The sequence below is a fragment of the Python bivittatus genome, unplaced genomic scaffold, assembly GCF_059951505.1.
Source record: "Python bivittatus isolate LINGU-HERP-01145 unplaced genomic scaffold, Pbiv_v1 ctg000330_np1212, whole genome shotgun sequence".
Lineage (NCBI taxonomy): Eukaryota > Metazoa > Chordata > Lepidosauria > Squamata > Pythonidae > Python > Python bivittatus.
In genome coordinates, this window is record NW_028277058.1 from 20,805,059 (window position 1) to 20,826,685 (window position 21,627).

The window sequence follows — 21,627 nt, forward strand, 5'->3', positions numbered from 1 at the left end:
AAGGACCAAGGAACAGAATAAAACAAACTGAATGTTAGAACAAACAGTGGAAATTGCCATGAAGAAAAGAGAAGCCAAAGCCAGGAAAGACAAATATCTCAGGAACAAACTTAAAAAATTCAGAAAGCTATTAGAAAAAACAAGAAGCAGTATTACAATGACATTTGTAAAGATATCAAAGATAGAAAAGCCATGAAAAAAGAATGAAAATTTCCCTAAAGATCCCTGAACTCAGAAGGAGATTCCAACCTCAAATTGGTATACTAAAGGATACCAATGAACAGATAGTAACTTGTTCAAAGAACAACAAACAAAGATAAAGGAGTAAAGGATAATGAAATTCTGTACAGTGGAAATATCAACATCCAAGATACCTTAGAACAGTGGTTGTTAAACCAATTACCTGTTTTAAACTGTTAAACCAGTTACCTCTTTTCCTGGTCTCAAATAATGTCATTACCCCTACAAAAAACCAGATTCTGTTCTTTCACCAAGCATTTTGGCAGCAGCACTCCCAAACCTAATCCTTGACTCACAAGCAAGGAATTACAAATTGCTCCGTTACCCCAGATTGCTTGGGGGTAATTACCCTAGTTTAAGAACCACTGCCTTAGAAGATATTTCCTATTTACAAGACCTTCTAGTATTAAAAGATAATACTTGATCAGCTAGATCAGAACTCTGGTCATTACCAAGTCAGAATGCTACAGGAATTGATAGAATCTATCAGAATTGTTTATTGATTTATCTTATTTATATGGCCGCCCATCTCACAGCAGTGACCCTGGAGTACAAGTTTAAAATAACACTTAACCATCTAAATCACAACGTCCAAGGCCAAACAGAAATCCCAATGTATAAAAACAGCATTAACCAGCAGAGTTCACTTAACCTCCTGGCCCAAAAGCTGGGGAACAGCTATGTCTTCATTGCCTTACAAAATGCTAACAGGGTTGGGATTATTCAGATTTCCAGAAGGATGCTGTTCCACAGGGCAGGCATTGCCACAGAGAAGGCACAACTCCTGGATTCAACCAGATGATGCTGTTTGATGAAAGAGACCTGGAACTTTCCTTCCCTTCTAGATCTGGTGGGCTGAGCAGAAACAATGGGAGACAAGCAATCCTACAAATAGTCTGGCCCTTTGCCATGTAGGGCTTTATAGGTAATAACTAGCAGCTTGAATTGCACCTGGAAGCCTACTGGAAGTCATTCCTTTCAGTTTGTGGAGCAGTGATGTTATATGAGTGAAGTGAGAAATGCAAAAAACTGCCCGCATCACTGCATTCTGGACCAGCTGCAGCTTCTGAATGCTCTTCAAAGGCAGCCCCATGTAGAGTGGATTACAGTAATCCAAACAGGAGATGACTAAGGCATGAGTCACTGTAAGCATGGCATCCTGGTCCAAGAAAGGGTGTAGCTGGGGCATAAGACAAATCCATGGAAAGGTCACTCTAGCTACAGCTGCCACTTGCTGTTTGAGCAGGGGCCATCAATCCAGATAGACCCCCCAATTGTTTACCACCTCTGATTGGGGGAATGCACCCTCTGTTACGGCTCTGCTGGATTCATCTTCTGATGAGTTTACCCATCTCTGGGCTGTGGCAAGCATCCAGCTTACTATCTTGCTGGTTGGCAACCAGCAGTATTAGCACAGAAAACCCTTAGGCAGAGTTAAAGATGGAAAATCTTCAGAACTGGAGTGTCTTAAAACCCATAGCCACTTAGTCTTACCAGGGTTGAGCCAAAACCTGTTTTCCATTCAATCCCCCACAGCCTCCAGGCATTAGGAAAGGACCATAAATTAGCCATATTTTATCCTAGTGTGTTGTGGGAAAGAAGACTGTTTTGTTACTTGATGATCCACTGTGTGGTGCAAACCTAGTAAATTCTGTTGAAGAAGCCATTTCTTCAACAGAATTTACTTGTTATGTTGTTAAAGAATAAACTTGTTATGCAAGCATAACCTCTGCTATCTAATCAAGATGCTGCAAATTCTATTAGAGCCCAATCATGGCAGGTATCTATGTAAAATAATAATGTGACAATTTGTGGGATTTACTCACAAATGTGTGTGTATAGGATAGAAACATAGTGACTAGGTTCACACAATTTGCTAAAATAGGCTAAAATGGGCTCAGTAGTTCAGTATGTTGTGGGAAACCAAGTCATTGTCCTAGCATTCTAAGTGAATTAAATCACCAATTTAAGCCATTAAAAGACTTATTTGATTAGGATCTTATGTGAACACAGCTGTTGTGTTCCGGTAATCCAGGTTTAGGATTGAATACATGATGTGAACTCATCCAGGAAGCTGTACAGTATTTCTTGAGCGAGATAACTGAGTTGTCTAATGCAGTATTGTTGATCCTGATTGGCCATAATTCTCAGGATTTCAGACAAGTTTCCAAACTTATGTGAAGATGTTGAAGCTGAGGTTTTTTACATGCAAAGGATGTGTTCTGCTGCTTGCTATATTAGAGAACCTGATGAACCATATTTCAAAATGGTGCAACTGAAATAATCTGTACAGTGCATTACATGAAATATCCTTCAGACATTTGATGTCAATTTTAAAGCCCACTTGCCAGGAGAGAAAGTACTACTACATTTAATAGAACTGTTTCTGAAGAAATAAGGATTTTTACTTGATTTGTTCCTCTTTTATCTCAGAGAAGGGGAATCTATAGCTCTCCTGTGGAATGCTTGCATGTGTAATTACTTTAGGCATCTCTCACTGGAGGGAAAAATAGCCTGGAAATTAATGGCAGGAGTAAAAGCCTTCTTCAAGGATTAGGGTGCTACAAGTGATAATGGAACTGTTAGCCCACAACTCCCAGAATTCCCAGTCAGCACAACCAATGTGGAAAACAGGGGCTTGAAATATGGCACTTGGGGAGGCCATTTTCTCCCTAGTGATTTATTATGTATTATGCTCATCACACTCATCTATTGTTGTGACAAAGGAAAGCCTGTCTTCACTGATATACTAGTACTTCAATGGTTGTATGACATAATGGGCTCATATCCCTTTAACTATGGCATGAAGTTGCTCTGTGAACAGTTTTTAAATGACATGTCCTCAAGAGGTTGCCTTTCTGTTGCAGAGGCAGCTTAGAGTTATTTTTAGCTGTTTCAGTTTAAAAATAATTTTCCATATTCTCCTGACCCAATTCTGGACCTGGCCACAATCAGAATAATTTCTCAATGATGTGGTTGATGACCCAGTCAGAGACTGGGATCTGCCCAGCTCCTATTGGCTATTTTCAGGATCCTTTGGGCATGACCCCTCCCTTCCAGTCACTGAGAACTGCCCTCCATGGCCATTTCAGCTTGAGCTATAGGAGCGACCAGACACCTGGTTTCTGCAGAAGCACCTGTTCACATAATGCTTGACTGGAAAGTGCTGGTCAGACCTCCAACAGGCCCCTCATATACATTGGTTTAGTGCTTCTTTGAAAGTGTGCTAGACCCATGCCCTAAAATAACCCAGCTGACAGGTCATAGGCATGGAGGAGGGTTTCCAAAGAAGCAGGCTCCCTCCTGCTTCTCCCAGCATGCCTCTCCTTTTAGTTGAGCTGGAGCACAGACATATACCAATGGAATTCAGTAGTTATTTGCACTGATGGGGTGTGAACTTGTAATGGAACATCTCTAGTTAGCCTGTGGCTTCCTGAAAGTTAGTGGCAGTCCTTGCAATGAGCCAAGGAGTTCAATTCTGATTTCAGGGTCAGCAGTATGTAGAAGTAGAAGCAGTATGTATCCAAAAGGCCAGTCTGGCATTTGGTGAGCAGATGCCTCTGTGGAAACCAGGTGTCCAGTTTTCCCTGCAGCACAAGCCCAACTGGGTGTCAGGGCCAACCTTGCCCCACCACACTTTATGGAGAATGTTTGGTGATTGTTCTTCCAGCCAGCAGGTGATGCTTGCTGGGAAGGGAAAGGAAGCCAAAGGACCCACTAATCATTTTCACTAACTTGGCCCCCATTAAAACTGTAGGGACCGCCCCATTCACTGGCCTTGCCACGTCCGAGGCATCATAGGACTTCACTTAGGGGTGTCCACAGGGTGTGGTCAAAAGAATAAAGATGGCAGCCAGGTCTATTTTTTTATGCATGTCATGCATAAAACACAGGTGGAGCTTTGATTGCACCATTGTGGCTGCCATTTTGAGGATTTTTACCACACTACCCAGTGGATACCCTAGGTCACAGCTTATACAAATGTACTTTTCTGGCAAAGGCCAGGAGATTGTCCATCATTTACTCAGCCATGAGAAAAGCTTTATAAGTGGAAATGGTCTTGAGAGTGTTAAGTCAAGCTACACTTTTCCGGGAAAGAAATCCTGCTCAGCCTCAGGCGATTTCTGTCCTCCTGAATCAGAAACCGGACTACAGAGCATTTTTTCGGGGGTAGGAGGAAGCCTCGCACGGGCCACTTCAGCTGCTTTAAACAGCTACCATGGAAGCAGGTCATGTGGCTAAAATGATGAGAATACAGTTTGTAGATGTCCTCATTTCGCTTCTCTCTCTCATAGAAAACGCTGCACAGGATGAGTCCAAGCGAGGGCCAATTTACAGCTGGCCAGCAGTATATTCTTGGCCCCAGAGGGATCAGCCTCTAACGCCCGCCCTCGCCCGCCCTCGCTTCCCCGCGAAACAGCGGCTTTGACGAAGCAATCGGCCGACTTCCACTTCCACTCCAGCGGCCGAGCGTGAGGTCGCGAGACGCATCCTCTAGGGGGAGCCGCGTAGCTCTCCGCCCCGCCCCCGAAGTCCTACCTGACATAGGCGGACTCTGGTTCCGCCCTGATCGAGGTTGTTGTGCTTTTAAACGCATGCGCAGCCGCGCCCCGTTGTGCCTCCGCCGCTGGTGTTAAGGTTCGGGAACTCGCAGCCGGAGCGAGGAAAGAAGTGGGAGCCGTGGTTGGCTCGTCGTCTGCGGTTGGGAAGAGCGGTCTCGCTGCCCCCGCCAGGTAAGTCTTGCTGCTAGCTTCTTTCTCCTCCTCCTCTTCCTTTTGGAGCCACTCGAAAGCTGCAGCGCCGGAGAAGTCGTGCGGTCCAGAGGCATTGGATTGCAACTCCCATTACCTCTGGTTAGCGTGGCTGGGGATTCTGGGAGTTGTAGTCCGACAAATTGGAGGGCACCAGGTTGCAGAAAGATGGACTTACGCCTTTTGCGTCGCTCCTGTGCCGTCATCGCCTGTGCTTAATAGGACCGCGTTTCTTTTCCCATTCTCTCAGCAATCACAGTTTTTATTTCTCCTTACTCAGGTGTTTCAGACGCCGTTCTGGGCGAGCGCGTGTGCAAGGTCACTTGAACGCCTAGGTTTGAGTCCCTTTGCTCACCTGCGGCCGGGAATGATTCCTTGCACAAATACACGCACACACTTCAAATTATGTCCAGTTTTGTAGGTGGACTAACACCAGAGATCATTATGAAGTGTCTTCAACAGCCACATGGTGCTTTTAATTCGTATGGGAGAAGGGAACAGTGTGATAAACATAGGATATAAACACACGGATATATGTATATTGGTATTTCTGGCTTGGAAGATACCCCAGTATCTCACCGTGCAATCAGCATTCAGAATCTCCTGTTGGGGCCTGAGCGTCCAGCATCCATTGCGCTTTCTTATTTTCAAAGTCATCAGCAATCTGCTGCTTTGCACTCACCAGTCCAGGCTACTTCTCAGGTTCCCTATATTCACAGTTAACCATCTCAGGCCCAGAAGCTGCACGTTTGAACTGATAGTTTTCATCATTCATGTGAAGTGGATGCTGATAAAACTGATTGTTTTCCATGATGCTGCAGCGCTCTTGTTTTTCCCCCGAGAGGCTAAGACAGCCATTCTGGAAATCTTTATTTTGTTTGTCAGAAAGTGAGCACTGGGATAACCTTGATGCCTGAAAATGTGCAGAGTAATACCTTGTGCTCTATAGCAACAACAATTTTGTCTAGCCTTGCAGAATCACTCATCTTTCCCCAATATCTGTAACTTGTGTTCTTTGCCTCCCTGAATCTGCAAACTAATATAATGCTATCTTTCCTACATAACTTTTATTATGTATGAAAGACAGAGTGTTCGTTGTAGTGGCCAGAATAATTTGTCTGGATTTGATCGATTTCTGATAATAGGTTAATATTTTTTAACTGGTGATTACCAGTACTGTAAATACTGCAGATTTAAAGTAATAATAGCATTATACCACTGAGGTTAAATTGGTTGAGGGAATACCAGAGTACATGTTCTTCCAAGAGTCACATTGAAAGTCCTGAATGAAGTGTTGTTTGATACAAATTTTGTATATCAAGCAGGATTTATTTTTAAAAATAGTGTTTATTTCTTTGTTGAAATTAATAGATTTTGGATTATTTTAAAAAATGTTTGAAGTTGTGCATAGTCTTGAAAAATTACATCTGATAAATAATGGAAAAATTAATAATGTATTACTACCTGAGCTTAATGTATTATATATAAAAGGGATTGGTAGACAAAAGTTAAATAAAATCATATGTCCTTTTACATCTTTCACTTGATGTTTCATGTACATTGTATGTGTCCATGAACCATTATTTTTAGTCTGTTTTTCTAGAGTTGCAGAATTCTTATACGCTTAGGTTAACATTACCTTGAGAATAAAGTGGGATAAATAATTCATCCTACTCATTATGTTTTTAATAAATAATTAGTCTGTGTGTGTAATTTGCAGTTGATGCCTAGCTCTGTTTAAGGGGAGAATAGTTGTGCAGGAGAATTCTGGTGGAACTAGATTTTTCTTTTCAATAGAAACTATTTTGACTAGGTACAAGAAAAAGGTTCTTGGCAATATATAAATTGGATTACTTTTAATTGTTTTTGAGGTTATTCTGAAATGTTTCAGTGAATATCACAGTGATGTACACTGTTTAGCAAAGCTGAGCAACCAGACTGCAAGTGTTTCCAGAAAGTGTTTCCTATGTATCCCAGTGGCTTCCAAAAGTATTGCCAAATGCAAATTGTAAAATGGCAGATGGGAGATGTTATTTGGTGCATTACTGAAAAGTATTCATATTATTTGACTTTAATTTAAATGTAAATCAAAGGCAGCTTTTATCCTAACCATCTATTATTTTTATGAATGTAGCCCCTGACATGTTACTTAAAGTCCAGTTCGGGACTTTGCTCCCCCCCCCCACAAGTGGTGCAAGCCTCTGCTATGAAATATTGTGTATTTATTTCCTACAGTTAATATTTCAGTTTTTAAGAATATTATCCCTTCAGGACAGTTTGTAATTAATATTAAAATACATTCATGAAATCACAGTTATAGACATACATAAAATCTTCACAATCCAGTGAATATTTTTGAGGTAATTGTTTCAGATGACCCTCTGAGTCCCCAGTCTGGCTCTTCATAAAATAATGAGTTTAGAAACCAGAACATGAATTAATATCTACAATTTATGGCTGAATACGACCTCCTTTCCTCAGGGCCCAAGTCCCTTAATATTTCCTACTAATTTGACATCCAGATGCAAGGGTGAAATTGAAGAGAAAATGCTTCAGTGAGGTCTTCCCTCCTATTATGAAATGAATTGAACTAAAGTCAAGCAAAGATTGCACTAGTCTCTGGTGTGGTTAATAACCAGACAGATCTTGGAATCTGCCCTGCAAATTATTGGATATTTTGTAAGTATAGTATTAGGCAACAGTGCTTCCAAATCTAAAAGTACTTTGGCTATTCAGTCTTCCCCCATATTGCAAAGTGTTATTACTCAGTTTAATATTCTTTCAGTGGTATTGGAAGGCAGGTTCAGGAATATCCTCCACAGTGCTAGAACTTACACTTGTGTTTCAGTGGTCATTGAAATGTTGCTCCATGCCCCCCTTTACTGTACTTTATTCTTATACAGGTGTAACAAAGTATTGCCTTTGATTAGGAATATTTCTGGACAACTTGAAGAATTTTATATTATCTTTGGGATGACCAACACCTTATTTCAGGTTATTGCATTTTCCTGCTTTCTCAGACTACCCTTGTCAGAGGAGAATATGGTTGTGCTAATGTTAACGTTTCCTACTCATAGTATCTTTTATTATACATTTTATTATAAATCATTGGTGCTGTTCAGTATTGCTGTCTTGTATCTTGGTCTGTGGCTGTAATAAAACCAATCAGGCAACTAGTTGCAGATGACCTGATAAGCTGGTAATGGTGGAAGAAGTTCAGCTGGAGTAGACTCCGATGTTATCTTTGCCTGTGTTCCTCCTTTCCTTAGATTCTATTCTATGTAATGATTGCTGATTGCATAATTTTTATGGGCACTTTTTTGTGCCTTCAAATCAGTCTTGACTCCTGGTGACTGCCAGGGCTAGTCCCTGAAGTTTTTTTAGCAATATTTTCAGAAGTGGTTTACTCATGCCTTCTCCTTGGGACTAAGAGAGAGTGACTGGCCAAGGTCACCCAGCTGGTTTCATGCCTAAGGCAGACCTAGAACATACTGACTCGCAGTTCCTAGCCTTGTGCCTTAACCACTACACCAAACTGGCTCTCTTGGACACATATATGGTCATTTATTTTGCTCAAATTATTCTCAGCTTTTAAAAGAAGATAATCCTTAGCCCTGGTATATTAAATATTTATGATCAGCTGTTACATTTCATTGGCCTTCATTCGTCATTGTTGTGTTCTTTTGATTACATAGGCTCCTGTTTGGTTGCAGGAGCTATTCTTAACAGATGTACTGATGAACTAAGGAATTGTTTTGTTAATGAAGTTGAAGAATTACTATGTGTTAAGAAAGGTAAGACATTTAGAGGTAATAGAATTTTTTTTGGTTGTCCTTTGTACTTTGTACTCAGCTGATGATTAGGAGATTGGTAGTTTAATCATTGCTGTATATGACAAATATTTACTATTTTTAGTCTGAAATTAATCTTTATTAAAAGAGGTAGTAGATGTTAAACTCACTAAGTAGAGTCAACATTATCTCCAGCTTTAGTCCCTGAAGGACAACTTTTGTTGGTAACACTGTGTAAGTAACTATGTTTTTTTTTGTTTTCTTGATGCACATTCAAATCTATATGTAATCTTTACTCTTTTTTCTTAGCTTGGACTTAGTCTAAGTTTGGTGTCTGTTCGAAAATGTAGGGCTTTCTTGGGGCAGGAAAAAAATACAGGGATATTTGTTAACAAATACAAAATAACTGAAGGGAAAATAATTTATTCAAAGAAAAAAACCCCTTAGTTTTTAGCAAATAATATTTATTTTCTAATGGTTGGCAATATCCTTTAAATATTATTAAAATTGCAAATAAATAAATAAACTGTACCCTTCAAAATTAGTAATGCTATTACATTGACTTTTTACGAGGAAATTTGGCTTTAGAAGAACCTGACTTGGAATTCTCCCAGTGGTGGTGGCTACAGCTCATATCATTCCCCTCTTTAAAATGATAGTCAATACTTTGAAATACATACATTTGAGAAATACTTAGACTTAACTTGAATTTGTCTTTTCTTATCAGTTGAATGTTACAGTTTTCAAAGATACTCCTGTGCTGGTTCTACAATGTAACATTTTTCTTTTTCTTATTTATTGGATTTATATTCTGTCTTTCTGCCAGAAATCATCCCCAGGAGAAATTTAATTTTTAAATGTTCAAATGTAATGTTTAATCTTTTTAAGGTAATCATTCTTTTTGTATTAATGGTTTTAAAAGCTTCTGGAAAGGTTGTCTTTCGGGCTCTTTGCTTGTGATTATTGCAAAAGATTTCCCTTACCCAACACTACAAGGAAAAGTAGCTGGTAATAAATCATCAAAAAACAAAAGGGATGGTCTTCTCCAACAGCCAGTCAAATTTCACAGGGGGTGTTAAAATAATCAGGCCATAGAACAAGCGAAATGCCTTAAATCTAGGAGTGGTTTTCCAATCCTATAGAAAGAAAATAGCTCAAGTTAACTACTGTGCCTTTGTCATAGTCCAAGAGTGCAGCAGTGATTTTAAGATTTTAAATTTAAAATTCCCACCACTGGTATCTGCCACAAAAAGTTACAAATTTCTGTGGGGAAGGGGGAGGCATTGCACCCTTTTCATGCCTTTGGCCCTTGTAAAAAAGTGCAGTCAGGATTTTAAATATTTTTTTCCCTTGATACCTAGATGTGTCAGGAATGTGGCTCTGAAACTAGATGCTGGTCTTTTAACAACAGAAGCTAAAATCTGGCGAGTACTGTAATTCTGTTTGCTTTGCTGAAGTTTAACCAGATTCCAACTGGGTTGCTTCCATTAATGATATCTAATAGGGATAGATCTACTTGTTGGAAAAACATCATAAGAAAATAGCTGTCCTATGGCCTTTCCCCTGAACTTTTGTTACTTTCTGGTCTTTAAAAAATTAAGGAGGTTATGAAGCAGTGAACTGAGGATGTAAATGTTTGAAATGACCTCTGTCAAACTACAAGCATTTATTGGTCCTTAAGATTTCTTCAGACTCTCCCTTGCAGACTATCTCTGCACATTTATTTATTCTAAATATCACTGGGCATTCACCAGAGTCTGTTTCAGTGCCTTCCTCTCAGCAATTTAGAGAACAGATATAATAGCTCTCTAGCTCCCAAAGGTTAAGCCAATGTGAAGCAGAGGAGGCTGACATATTGGACATACTCTCTTATGGTATAAGTTTTGTTCTGGTGTTCAGGCAAGGTTAATTGAGTCTTTACGTAAAAAAAAAAAAAAAAAAAGTAACCAGGTCACCCTAATGAATTGTATATATTTAGTGGTGGACAAGAGTTTCCAAAGTGACATATAATATTGCAAAATTCTGCTAGTCAGCCTGAGATCCTGTTGGAATACTATATCTTTGTTATGACTGAGATGAATAAGTGGGGCTTAAGTTTCATTCAGGCTGTTTTTATACATTTTTTATTGCTGTAGCTGATTGCATTCTGGTCTAAGAGCTTGATAAATGTTATTATTTATAGAAAAGACTCATCTTTTCTATAAAAAATTAAGTGTTTATCTTACAAATAAAATAAATACTCTCATATCCATACATATGGATGGTTGTATAGTATAGTTTTTCAAGATACCTTAATTTTGAATTATGTAAATAGTCTTAAATCAAATAGATCTTTGGAGACACTTATGTGTTTACCTTCTGTAGAGTATGCTTGAAATTAATTGTTCATATGTTAACACTTTTGTCTTGCATATTTCAGAAGAAGGCAGTGACATACCATTTCCATACTGTTGCCAAGAAAACAACATGCATCTGCCTATGTAATCACCAGGAGTTAACCTTCATTTGAGGGAAACTTTACTTTTTAATCTACCCCAAAGTAAACATGAGCTGGAATCCCTAGATAATGTATCTGATGTATTTGGGAAAAAATGCAGTGCAGTGATCGGCAGATGCATCTGCAGAAGTGGGGGAAGGGAGAGCAAAGGACAAAATGAGTATCACACTATCACCATGCAAGCTCTGCCACTGTTGTACATGTGTTGTGACATCACAGGTATGTGATGGGTGGTGGTTACATCATGAGATTGGCATACTAACCTTTTCTGCTGAAATTATTAGATTCTGTGAATACCTATAGTGACAGTCACTAACTATTCCAAGCAACTCTTGGTGGCTGTGTATTGTCAATAAGTAAATTCCAGAATAACATTATGGGAAGAAGGGCAGTTAAATAAACTCAGTTGATCAGAACACTAATTTAATTTTTAGGGATTTTTCTTTTTTCTTTCTGGAAGACAGGAGTTAATGGTAAATCCTGTTGATTCCCAAAGGTATTTGCTGATGCCAAGTCTGAAAACAGAAGTATTACTAGATATAAAGAATAACAAGTTTAATTAAATGCATCTTATACTAGGCTGTGCTTTTTAAAAACATTTCTGGAGAAAAAACATTCAGGCGGAAGAGTTGATAGGAAATGAAGAAAAAGTCATATGTGATTTCTTTATCGAGATATGAATGCTGAAATGTATGCATTAAGTAGGGAAAGAAATTGTGATTGTGGATTCTTCTATTGACATGCTTTTTAAGTTGTATTTTATAAAATAATCTTTCTTAGTTTCTTAATTTAAAGTTGAGGATATGCATTTGTCTGCTCCTTCATTACAAAAAAGTTTTACTCATAAATATCTGTATGAATTCTGTCCTGGTCTTCCAGCTGTGCAATGAAATTACTTCAAAATTCCTTGTGTGGGGAAATATTCAAGCATGTACTGTATATCTCTCCATTTCCTGCTGTCATATTCTTAAAAAGGGTCAAACTGACTGTTTTCTGAAAATATAGTTTGAGTCCTTCCTTGAATTCTGCATTATTGTCCTTAGGTCACTTGTTACTGAACTATAGTGCTTAGTAAGGTAATATCCATAGTATCTTTTTAATGTCTCGTAACTGGAGATTATAAGAGATTAACCCAAAGCTCTTTGCATTCATAGCTTTTTTTAGGGGACTGATTGGAGAGCAAAGATAAATGAACCAAATCAGCAGAGCAAGTACAAAATTGGTTCTTTATACTCATGGCATTTAAACATATAATTTACTCTAATAGTGAACTTGAATGCTGGTAGGATTTTAGCCATAACAGAGCTAGTGAGAAAAAGGCTATGTTAGTCTTCAGAGAATGAATGCTGTGGCAGGCCCAGATATTAAAATTGGGATTGATTGAACTGCCTTTAAATGGACTATTTTGTATGTACCTGGGAGGAGATCTAATACTTTACTTCTATTTCTAATTAACTCAGTGTTAACACTGCATCCAAACACTAAATTTAGAGATAAAGTAAGCATCTTAATTAAGATGCCTTTGCTAGAATGGAATCGTTCCCACCCTTTTTACGTCATCCTCTTTTAATCATTCCAGATTGTTCTTCCTTCCAGCTTCATGTTTTATTTTCTCTGTCAGTTGATTTCTAAGAAAACCCATAGCCATAAAATATGCATTAATGTTGACTTCCCAACTGTCTCTATAAACATGAAATCTTTACAGTACTGTAATCTGTTTATATCCTCTTCAGCATCGACTGCACTTCCATGGCTGAAAACGCCTACAGCCTGGTGATGGTGTGGTATTGCAGGTTGCTGGGAAGGGTGACCTGTGTCAGGTCGCAGCTAAATCTCTTGGGCCTGAATGCTGGAAGGGTTTGGATTACACTATATAAAACAAAGGCTCAAAAGTACAGTACCAACCTTCTGGCTCTGTTATTGAGGCCGCATCAAGATTTTCAGGAAAATGGCAAGACTTTCAAGTTTCCTTTCTGCATTAAAAATCACAGCTGAAAAGGGTGGCATTCTTCTCTCTGAGGAATGTAAGATCACCTTGACTTCTGAGAGCAAGATCAGATGGAAAGAGTATTGAATATACCACATTCAAAATGCTAGGATTATCCCATAGTGCAGGCTTGCCACATTCTTCATGTGATTTCGGTTGGAAGAAATTATGCAGATTTTAAAGATTTTGCAGCTAACTGGCTTTTGTTTTTGTTTGTTTGTTTGCTTTCAAGATTTGATGTTCTGTATAAAAACAAGAAACTAAAATTTGTAGGCCTGTATCATAATACCACAGTATCATTTGTGCACATGATATATAACAGAATAAGTGCAATAAAGAGAGTTGCAATCTACATTTTTATAGCAAAGGCGATTACAGTGAGAGGAAAGGAGGAAGGATATCAAGACACTGCTAAGGAAAGGGTGGAAGGGATTAAGGCTGCTGCTTTAAACACTATTGCAGAGCAAACCTTATTGAAAGCCCTATCTTCTGACAGATCTCTGCTGAGTAAAATCTTCCAAGAAAAACAACTCTTGATTGGGAGGAGTATTTGTGTTTAAATTAGGTTTTGTCTGTTGCTTTGTAAGAAATGTGCACTTTTCATTGCAGAGTGGTGAACGGAAACTCTTTTTGTCCTCAGAGAACCAAGGGGGAGCTACTTTGAATATTTGTCTGGGCATCACTTACCTGATGCTTGTACAACAGTCTCTCAGCTACTGGGTGTAGACTGTTGTATTTTGCCAGTTAATTTCTACCATGGAAACTGTACAGTAGTATATAGTAGTATACACACACACACACACACACACACACACACCACACTTTAGAAACTACTATAATAGTAGTTTCTATAATAGAAACTTAAGGCGTAGGGAAACTGTACATTCTTCCTGAAAAGAGTTATCCTGAAATTCATGTGTAGGCATGAGTTGTAATAAACTTTAAAAGTTGTAATAAACTTTTTAACGACTGTATAGATGCTGAGAAAAATTGAGAGCCTATATCTTGAGTTCATAAAATGCAGTTCAATTTTGTTTTGCTATTAATGTGCTAGAGGTATTGCTACAACTTATATTGTTCCAACTTGAAACAATATAAATTATTTTGTGAGTCTTATCCTATGTCCTTTCTCCACATTCCTTTATAAAAAATTGCTGAATTCTAAAATTGAATATTTTCCATTAGAAATAACTAGAGAAGTTGGATTTAAAAGTGATGTGTCAATCTGTGCTAACTGTAAATTTAGATTGTCTTCTTTCTTATTATATAAAAATGAAGGAAGTATATGGATATATTTCCAAACAGTGGGGGGGGGGGTACAGCCTGCTTATTGTATTTTAAAGGTGAAGGAATAGGGAGGAGTTTTGGCATTACAAGCTATAATATCTAATAAATAAATTCTCTGACACCTTTGACAGTTAAGCTTTGAGTATGGTTGCTAGGCTAGTAATTTAAAAAGATTATTGAAGTGCTGTATGCACAATGAGTCATATTTTAAAAAGAATTAGTCCTGCAATATTTTTTTTTTCTAAAGAAAAAAAAAACCTCTACCCTTCAGTTGGGTTTTTGAAATCATATTTGAAAATATCTCTATCACAGTTGTATACAATTTGTGTTCATTGAAATATCTGAACTGTCATTTCAGTGTTTCCCCTGTTCTTAGAGTTCGAGGCCTTTCTGTGAAATTATGAGTATTGTTAATATTGGTGTTCTGCCCTTCCTTTAAGGATTTTGGAGCACCTCTATATAGAACAGTTGCCTCAAGGCAGAGGGGAATCTTTGGGGATCTGGGAACTGTGTTTCCCAGTGCTCCAGCCCTTGTTCTGCACTATTACCCACATCACATTGTGTTGCAAATATTTTGAGAGAATACGTTGTTTGAAAATGGATCCATTTCTTCTATTTAACTACAGGGTATGTCTTTCCCACTGCTGATGTTTATGCAATGTTAAGTGTAGAAGTAAATATTGACTATTGTTGAGATTTTTATAAGTCAAGAAAATATCACCTTTTACTTGATCCAGATCACTTAAACCACATTGTCTCCCTTAAATTCTCTACAGGAGTCAGGGATATGTGTGAAACAAAAATTTTGAGACTTCTCCATGTATAGAAAAATTTTATTCTGTGTCTGTTACAGCCATGCTTCTCCCCACTTGGTCATCTTGGGCTTGATTTAAAAGTATCTTAATTCTGTCTAATTCTGTCTTTTTGCAGATTTGTTCATCTTGATGCTTGTGGATAATTGTTTGCTTGAGAGCAGGCCCATGTCAGAATCTTCTTATATTTCCAAGGACTTACCTTAACAAGGAAGGGGATTGGTGATTCTTCACAGATCCTGGAATTTAACAACTGGCTCCTGGAATTATCATCCTATATAGTGATGGTGGTTGTATGGTCCCATTTTCTACTTTTTATCTGGATGCAGTTTGTGTAGTTTTCAAATTAGAGTTGAGAAATGTTTTGGAATGAGAGCATGTTTGAAATTTTGGAAACATGTCATGGGCACACTCACTAAATGCCATGTTTGGGGTTTCTTGTTACAAAAGGACTGTCATGTTTTATGTGATAACTCAGAAAACATCTTTTTACCCAAAGGCACTGGGTGAGATGGCTTTGCATCACCTTCAATAATATTTTGCCTATTGGACCTGTTTACGGCCCAAAGGCATTCTTGTAAATAAAGATAATGCCAGCTTCCCTTTTTCATTAAAGAAGTCTGTGAAAAAGCAAAAATCCAGGTGGGGCAGGAAATCTGATGGGTGTCAAGGGAGATGTCTATAAGCACTGTGTTCCCTAATCCTGTTATAAATCTTTACTCTTTTACAATAAGTTTATTAAAATAAATTAAACTGTCCAGTCACTTGCTCCTGCTACTAGAAGGATTGTAATTATTTAGTATTTCTGAATGGGACTGGAGAAAAAGGTGAAATTGAGAGCATCAGGTTTAGGAAGAAGTGAGGATCAGGCTGTCCCTATACTTATTTCTGTTCCACAGCTGACATACTGTACATTGAGTCATGGAGTTCCAAGTGTGTTACCACTGTGCTCACAAGTACCTTCCTTGGCAATCTCTTTTTACCCTACCCTACCCTCTAAAGAAAGACATCTAAAAAGTATAATTCCGAGGGCCAGCGTCATTTTTATTTCCAAACATGTCTATGGGCCCCAGTGCCTTAGAAAATAAAAATGGAGGATGGTTTGAGCCCGGTATTGTGCTTAGAAGTATACCAACTTGCTCAGGAAAACTCAAAACAAGCTGGGATGATGGAGAATGTCCTGTAGGTTTGGAAGGCTGTGTTCTGATAAATTAGTGCTTTGAGACTTATTAGGTCCCTAACGGCTGCTACTTTGGTATTGGGCAGCTCCCATGGCAGCATTTTGCAACCATCCTCATGACACACTCTCAAAATTCTAAATGTATCCTTAAAAGTTGGGGGCTTGTGATTTAGCTAATTATGATACATCAGTGCCTAGAAACAAACACTTAAAAACATGATTTAAAGTCATCTTTCATTAATCTTAAATTACTAACAGTAACATAAATCACCTCTGTTTCATACATATGTAAAACAGATAACTGAAATCTCTAAAGATGAATATACTCCTTTGCATCCTCCCACAGAAATCAGTAAGCAAGTAATGCTTGCTTTTTCTTCTTAAGATGTTTATTCCACCTTTTATTTCAAAATAAATGTGAACTGAGTTTCACTTGATAGAAGTGGTCAAATTGAGAACTGATAGATTGGGTGAATCTGTATCTAACTTTTCATAGATTTTATGTAAAAATTATTTGTGTCTCACTTATTGGTGAACTGATCTGAACTTTTTGATACCTGTACGAATATATTGAAATGCCAATATGAAAATAGCACTGCGGAATTCGGGGAAGTATGTAAAATAAAGGATAACTGTGTTATTGATCTTATTTAGAGAAAGAAGGGATTTTGCTCCCAACCTTAATCTAGGACAAAGTATATGTGGTTTGAATTCAGATTTCTTTCTATGAGCAAATACGTCCCCATGTCCCTCTTTTTTTTACTGCGCTCCCTCTCCGAAATATTGGGATTTTTGGAAATGATTTAGAATGTGACTTGGCAAATAGAAGGAAAAATGTCAGAAATGACCTCCTTTATTCTGTACATGGAGAAATAATCTTAGGATCCAAGTATGTATGTGTGTATACAGGCATAATGCTGTCTTAAAGTTGCCAGCATAAAAAAAGTGTTTGATATGTATTTCTGAATATCCAACCAAATTAGTTCACCATCTATTTGTATGTAATTCCAAGATGGATGGCAGTCCAATAATTCAGGGTTTTGGATTTTCGTTTTGTTTTTTTAGATCTTCATATGATGATTTTTTTATCATGGCAAATGACACTTTGGAAGGTTTTCATGAAGTGAATCTAGCTTCCCCCACTACTCCAGATCTTTTAGGAGTGCATGAATCTAAAACTTCTGAAGAACCTACCTCACCCACCATTATTTACCGGCTTCATCCCTCAGCAGTGTCCTCCCTACCTATTCAGCCAAGCACCCTGAATGTGACTGATCTTCCTACACAACCTGTCTACTCATCTGCTAGGCACCTAAATTGTGCAGAAACACCAGGTATCAGGTTGGTTGTGAGAAACTTCTATTGATGATGAAACAGGGTTTGTAATTACTTTTTATATTATATTACTTTTTAAAAATACATCCTTTTCTTACAGTATCAATGTTACGGAAACTGTACCCTGTTCTACCTCAGGAACATATGGTGGGTTATCCAAACATGATAATTCCAGGAAGGACAACTGTAGTGCAGAGAGAGAATTTTTGCAGGGCGCAACAGTAACAGATTTTTCTGAAGGAAGAGATGACATTTTTGGGCTCAGCACAGATAGTCTCTCTCGGCTGCGAAGTCCATCAGTATTGGAAGTGAGAGAGAAAGGGTACGAGAGACTGAAAGAGGAACTTGCTAAAGCTCAAAGGGTAAGAACAATATATAGATAAATAGATTACAATTATTTCCATGTAAATGTGGAATGAAACATAATATTTAAGGGTAATCCTATTTTCTGTCTAGTCTGCCTCCTTTCCCCTAAATATACCTTTCATTATAAACCAACAAAATATTACACTGCCCTTTAGACAGCTTCTGAGCCATTTTACTATTTATTGAAAAACAATGTTATATTGCTATTAAAACAATTTTTCATAACACACCAATAAAATAATAAAATTAGCAAAATTGGTCAATTAACGATAAAACAGCTGTGAGCATTGCACTTTTCTCTTGCCTTATTTCAGGACTGTATTGTGTAAGCATTTCTTCATTTTTTCCCATTCTCTCTCTCCCTTACCCCCACTCCCTTTTGGGAGTATTAAATGTTATTTAATACTAAGCCAGATGTTCTCAGATTGGGACATGATTGGGAGGGGGGAGGATAATGAGTGATTTTAATTTATTAAAAGGTAGGTGGCATTTTTATTTCCTGCCTACCCATATTTCCAATGAGAACAATTGTTTATTCTTGTAATATTAGCACAAATCTATGTATCATTTTAGGGGTTGTAGTATTGCAGTGTCAGAAGCTCTGACCTAAGCCTTAGAAAAGGGATAAAAATATTAAAATAATCTTCAGACAGTTGGAAAGTACACAGATGATTCTCAGTTGGTAGAGTGTTCACAGAGGTCAGAAACATATGGCCACAAACAAATCATAAGAGATTAAAAAAATAGCAGTAAACAGATCTTTAGTTCCCAGGCTTGGAGGTGTTACTCTCAAATGCCAAGTAGAATTAGAGAATTGGGAGGGACATTTAGGTCACTGACTCCAACCTCCAATGTTGGAATCCTGATGGCTGTCTTGCCTCCACTTGAATATAGACAGTGAGGGGAACCTTCTGCCTGTCTGAGTATTTGATTTCACTCTCAAACTGTTCTTACTGATAGGAAGCGGTTTTTTTAGCATTCAGTTGGAATCTGTCTTCCTGTAACTCAAATCCATTATTCTGTGTTGTGCACTGTGGAATGAAATAGAAGAGGTCCTGACTGTCTTCTGTATTAAAACTTTTCATGTTTTTTGAGAGCACTGTTGTATCCCACCTCACTTGTCTTTTCTCAAAGGTAAAATACCCAGCTCCTTCTGTCTCTTCAGAAGCTCAGTTTGTAGTCCCTGATCATCTTTGCTGCTCTTGTCTTCTTAAAGTGCAGTGCCCAGAAATGGGCTCTGACCAAAGCAGAATGGAGTGGAATGACTACTCCCTGTCCTTTAAAATTAAACTTGTGTTGATGCAGCCTAAAATTGCATTTGCCTTCTTAACAGCCACATCGCATTGCTGGCTCATATTCAATCTTTTTTTTTTTTTGCAGGTACAATTACCAAGCCAGGTATTCTCCCTCTCTTCTTATATTTGTACATTTGATTTCTGTTTCCCAAGTGCAAAACTTTGCACTTCTCTGATTACTTCATTTAACTTATCAAGATTGTTTTGAATCTTTCTGTCTTCTACTGCATTAGTTATCCCACTCAATATGTATTTACAAATCTGACAAGCTTTCTCTCTGCTTATCGTCCAAACAATTAATACAAATGTTGAAAGGTTGGGGCCCAAGGATTGATCCTTGTGGCCACCTACTCAGTACCTTTGTGCTATTTGATGAAGAATCATTGATGAGCTTCTTTGAAAACAATTTTTGAGCTAACTCTGTTTCCACTTAATTGCCTTGCCACCCATCTTATATTTAACTAGCTTGCTAATTAATATGTCATGGGATAGTCTGTCAAATGTAAAGTCAAGGTTTGTTACATTTGTAGAATTCCATACAACACACAAAACAAAGGGAGGCAAGTGACATTTCATGAAAATTCACAACATGGGGTCATTATATAAACTTGCTATCTAATGTGCAGCTGAGCAGGGTCTCATGCACATCTTAAAATGTTGGTGTAATAGAATACATCTGAAAGACAGTGAAAAATTTGTTTTTTTTTTTAGCTGTGCTCCTATCTTTAGAATGGAATATCCACAGCCTGATAAAGGTGATACTTTAGCTGTAGAATAACTAGGAGGCATTTTGTAAAATTTGAATTTATTTTTGCATAAGACTTCTAAGAAAGTGTGTTATATATTCTCTCCAAGGTATCTAGATTATAATTACTTATTCAGCCCAAAGCTATATATTCTGCCTTTTTCTAGAATATTATTTTAGATTTATGATCTTGATGCTGTTTGTTCCTGTGCTGCAGTCTGAGGTCTACATCACGCACTCTGTTTAATTGATTTGAATTTGACAAAGTGTCTAATGGGTACTTCTCTTATATAGCATCACTTGGCCTATTCTTTCTTAAATCATACATGATGAGGGTTGGGTAGCCTATAAATACATGTGAAGAAGAAGAAATAGCCCTCTTATTTTTTCTTTCTCCTTTTTTGGTCAGAGCTTCATTATTATTATCAGAATTAGCTTGAAGCAATTTAATCCAGAGTAGCTTGGGTTTTTTCCCCAGAAAATGGTCTTGCCTTCCCTTTTCAGTTTTATTTGCCTTCAGAATGATTGCTACTTGGCAGTTCTGCTGAACTGTAATATTTTTATAGCATTTTGGCGGTTGATAAGAAACGCTTAGCAGTGTTGTGTGCTGCAGTACTGATTCCAGAAGCATGATGTTCACCTTCACTGAGAGATCCTTTCTGGTCTGGGATCTTGCCGCCATTGCCTTGTTTTATGTTTCTTAATATTTAGTGCCCCCTAGTGCTGTATGTTATCTTTAACACATATGCTGTTAAAGTGTGAAAGAGTAACACTTTAGTCAGTGCTTAAATAGAATTTTTTTTTTTTACTTTTTTACTTTATTTTTTAGTCAGCCAGTTTTTGTATTCAGTTTGGGCTACAAATATGACAAATTTATGGTTTCTATGAGATGTGGCTAATGTGTACATACATGCAAGTGCCACAGACTTAGTTGTTCCTATCAGTTCAGACAAATGTTTACAGGCAAAAAAAATAAGGAATGTGCTTATTTTAAACTTAAACTTGTGGACTCTTTGTTAGCTGCCACATAACATGGACCAGTGATCTTTCAGAGATCATGTTATGTTGTTATGTCCTTTATCCTTTTATCCTTCCTTTTTTGTTCAATTATTCTAGCTATTTATCACAGTTTTTATTATTCCTTGAGTTTTCTGGCTGTTACTCAGGTATTCAGCAGACCTTTTGTAAGCAGGATGTCTGGGATCAGTCTTTAGAATCTCAATATAATGTGGGAAAAGATCCCTCTCTAAATTTCTGGAACTTGCTCCTGTGGTTAGGAGCAAGATGAATCACAAGAGAACTTGACATAGTATAACTGAAATCTGAAAATAGCAGGAAAAT

At 37.8% G+C, this 21,627-nt stretch overlaps 1 protein-coding gene across 10 annotated transcripts in view; it reads left to right on the top strand.

Moving 5' to 3' along the window:
* The first annotated feature begins 4,732 nt into the window (after positions 1 to 4,732).
* The window catches only part of RAB3IP (RAB3A interacting protein), a 29,849-nt gene continuing 12,954 nt past the window's right edge, over positions 4,733 to 21,627 (top strand). For 2 of the 10 annotated variants that reach the window (XR_015796414.1, XR_003084179.2), the window contains exons 1-4: positions 4,734 to 4,973; positions 15,484 to 17,886; positions 17,981 to 18,242; positions 19,627 to 19,644. Coding sequence is in view for 6 of the 10 variants with exons in the window: in XM_025163516.2 (XP_025019284.1) it covers positions 17,558 to 17,886; positions 17,981 to 18,242; positions 19,627 to 19,644 (609 nt within the window). In the remaining 4 variants the exon portion in view is untranslated. Of the gene's footprint in view, positions 4,974 to 8,953; positions 9,017 to 11,362; positions 11,499 to 15,483; positions 17,887 to 17,980; positions 18,243 to 19,626; positions 19,645 to 21,627 lie in introns of those variants that run through there. The other 8 variants (XM_007423387.3, XM_007423386.3, XR_015796413.1 and 5 more) reach the window with 8 other exon arrangements.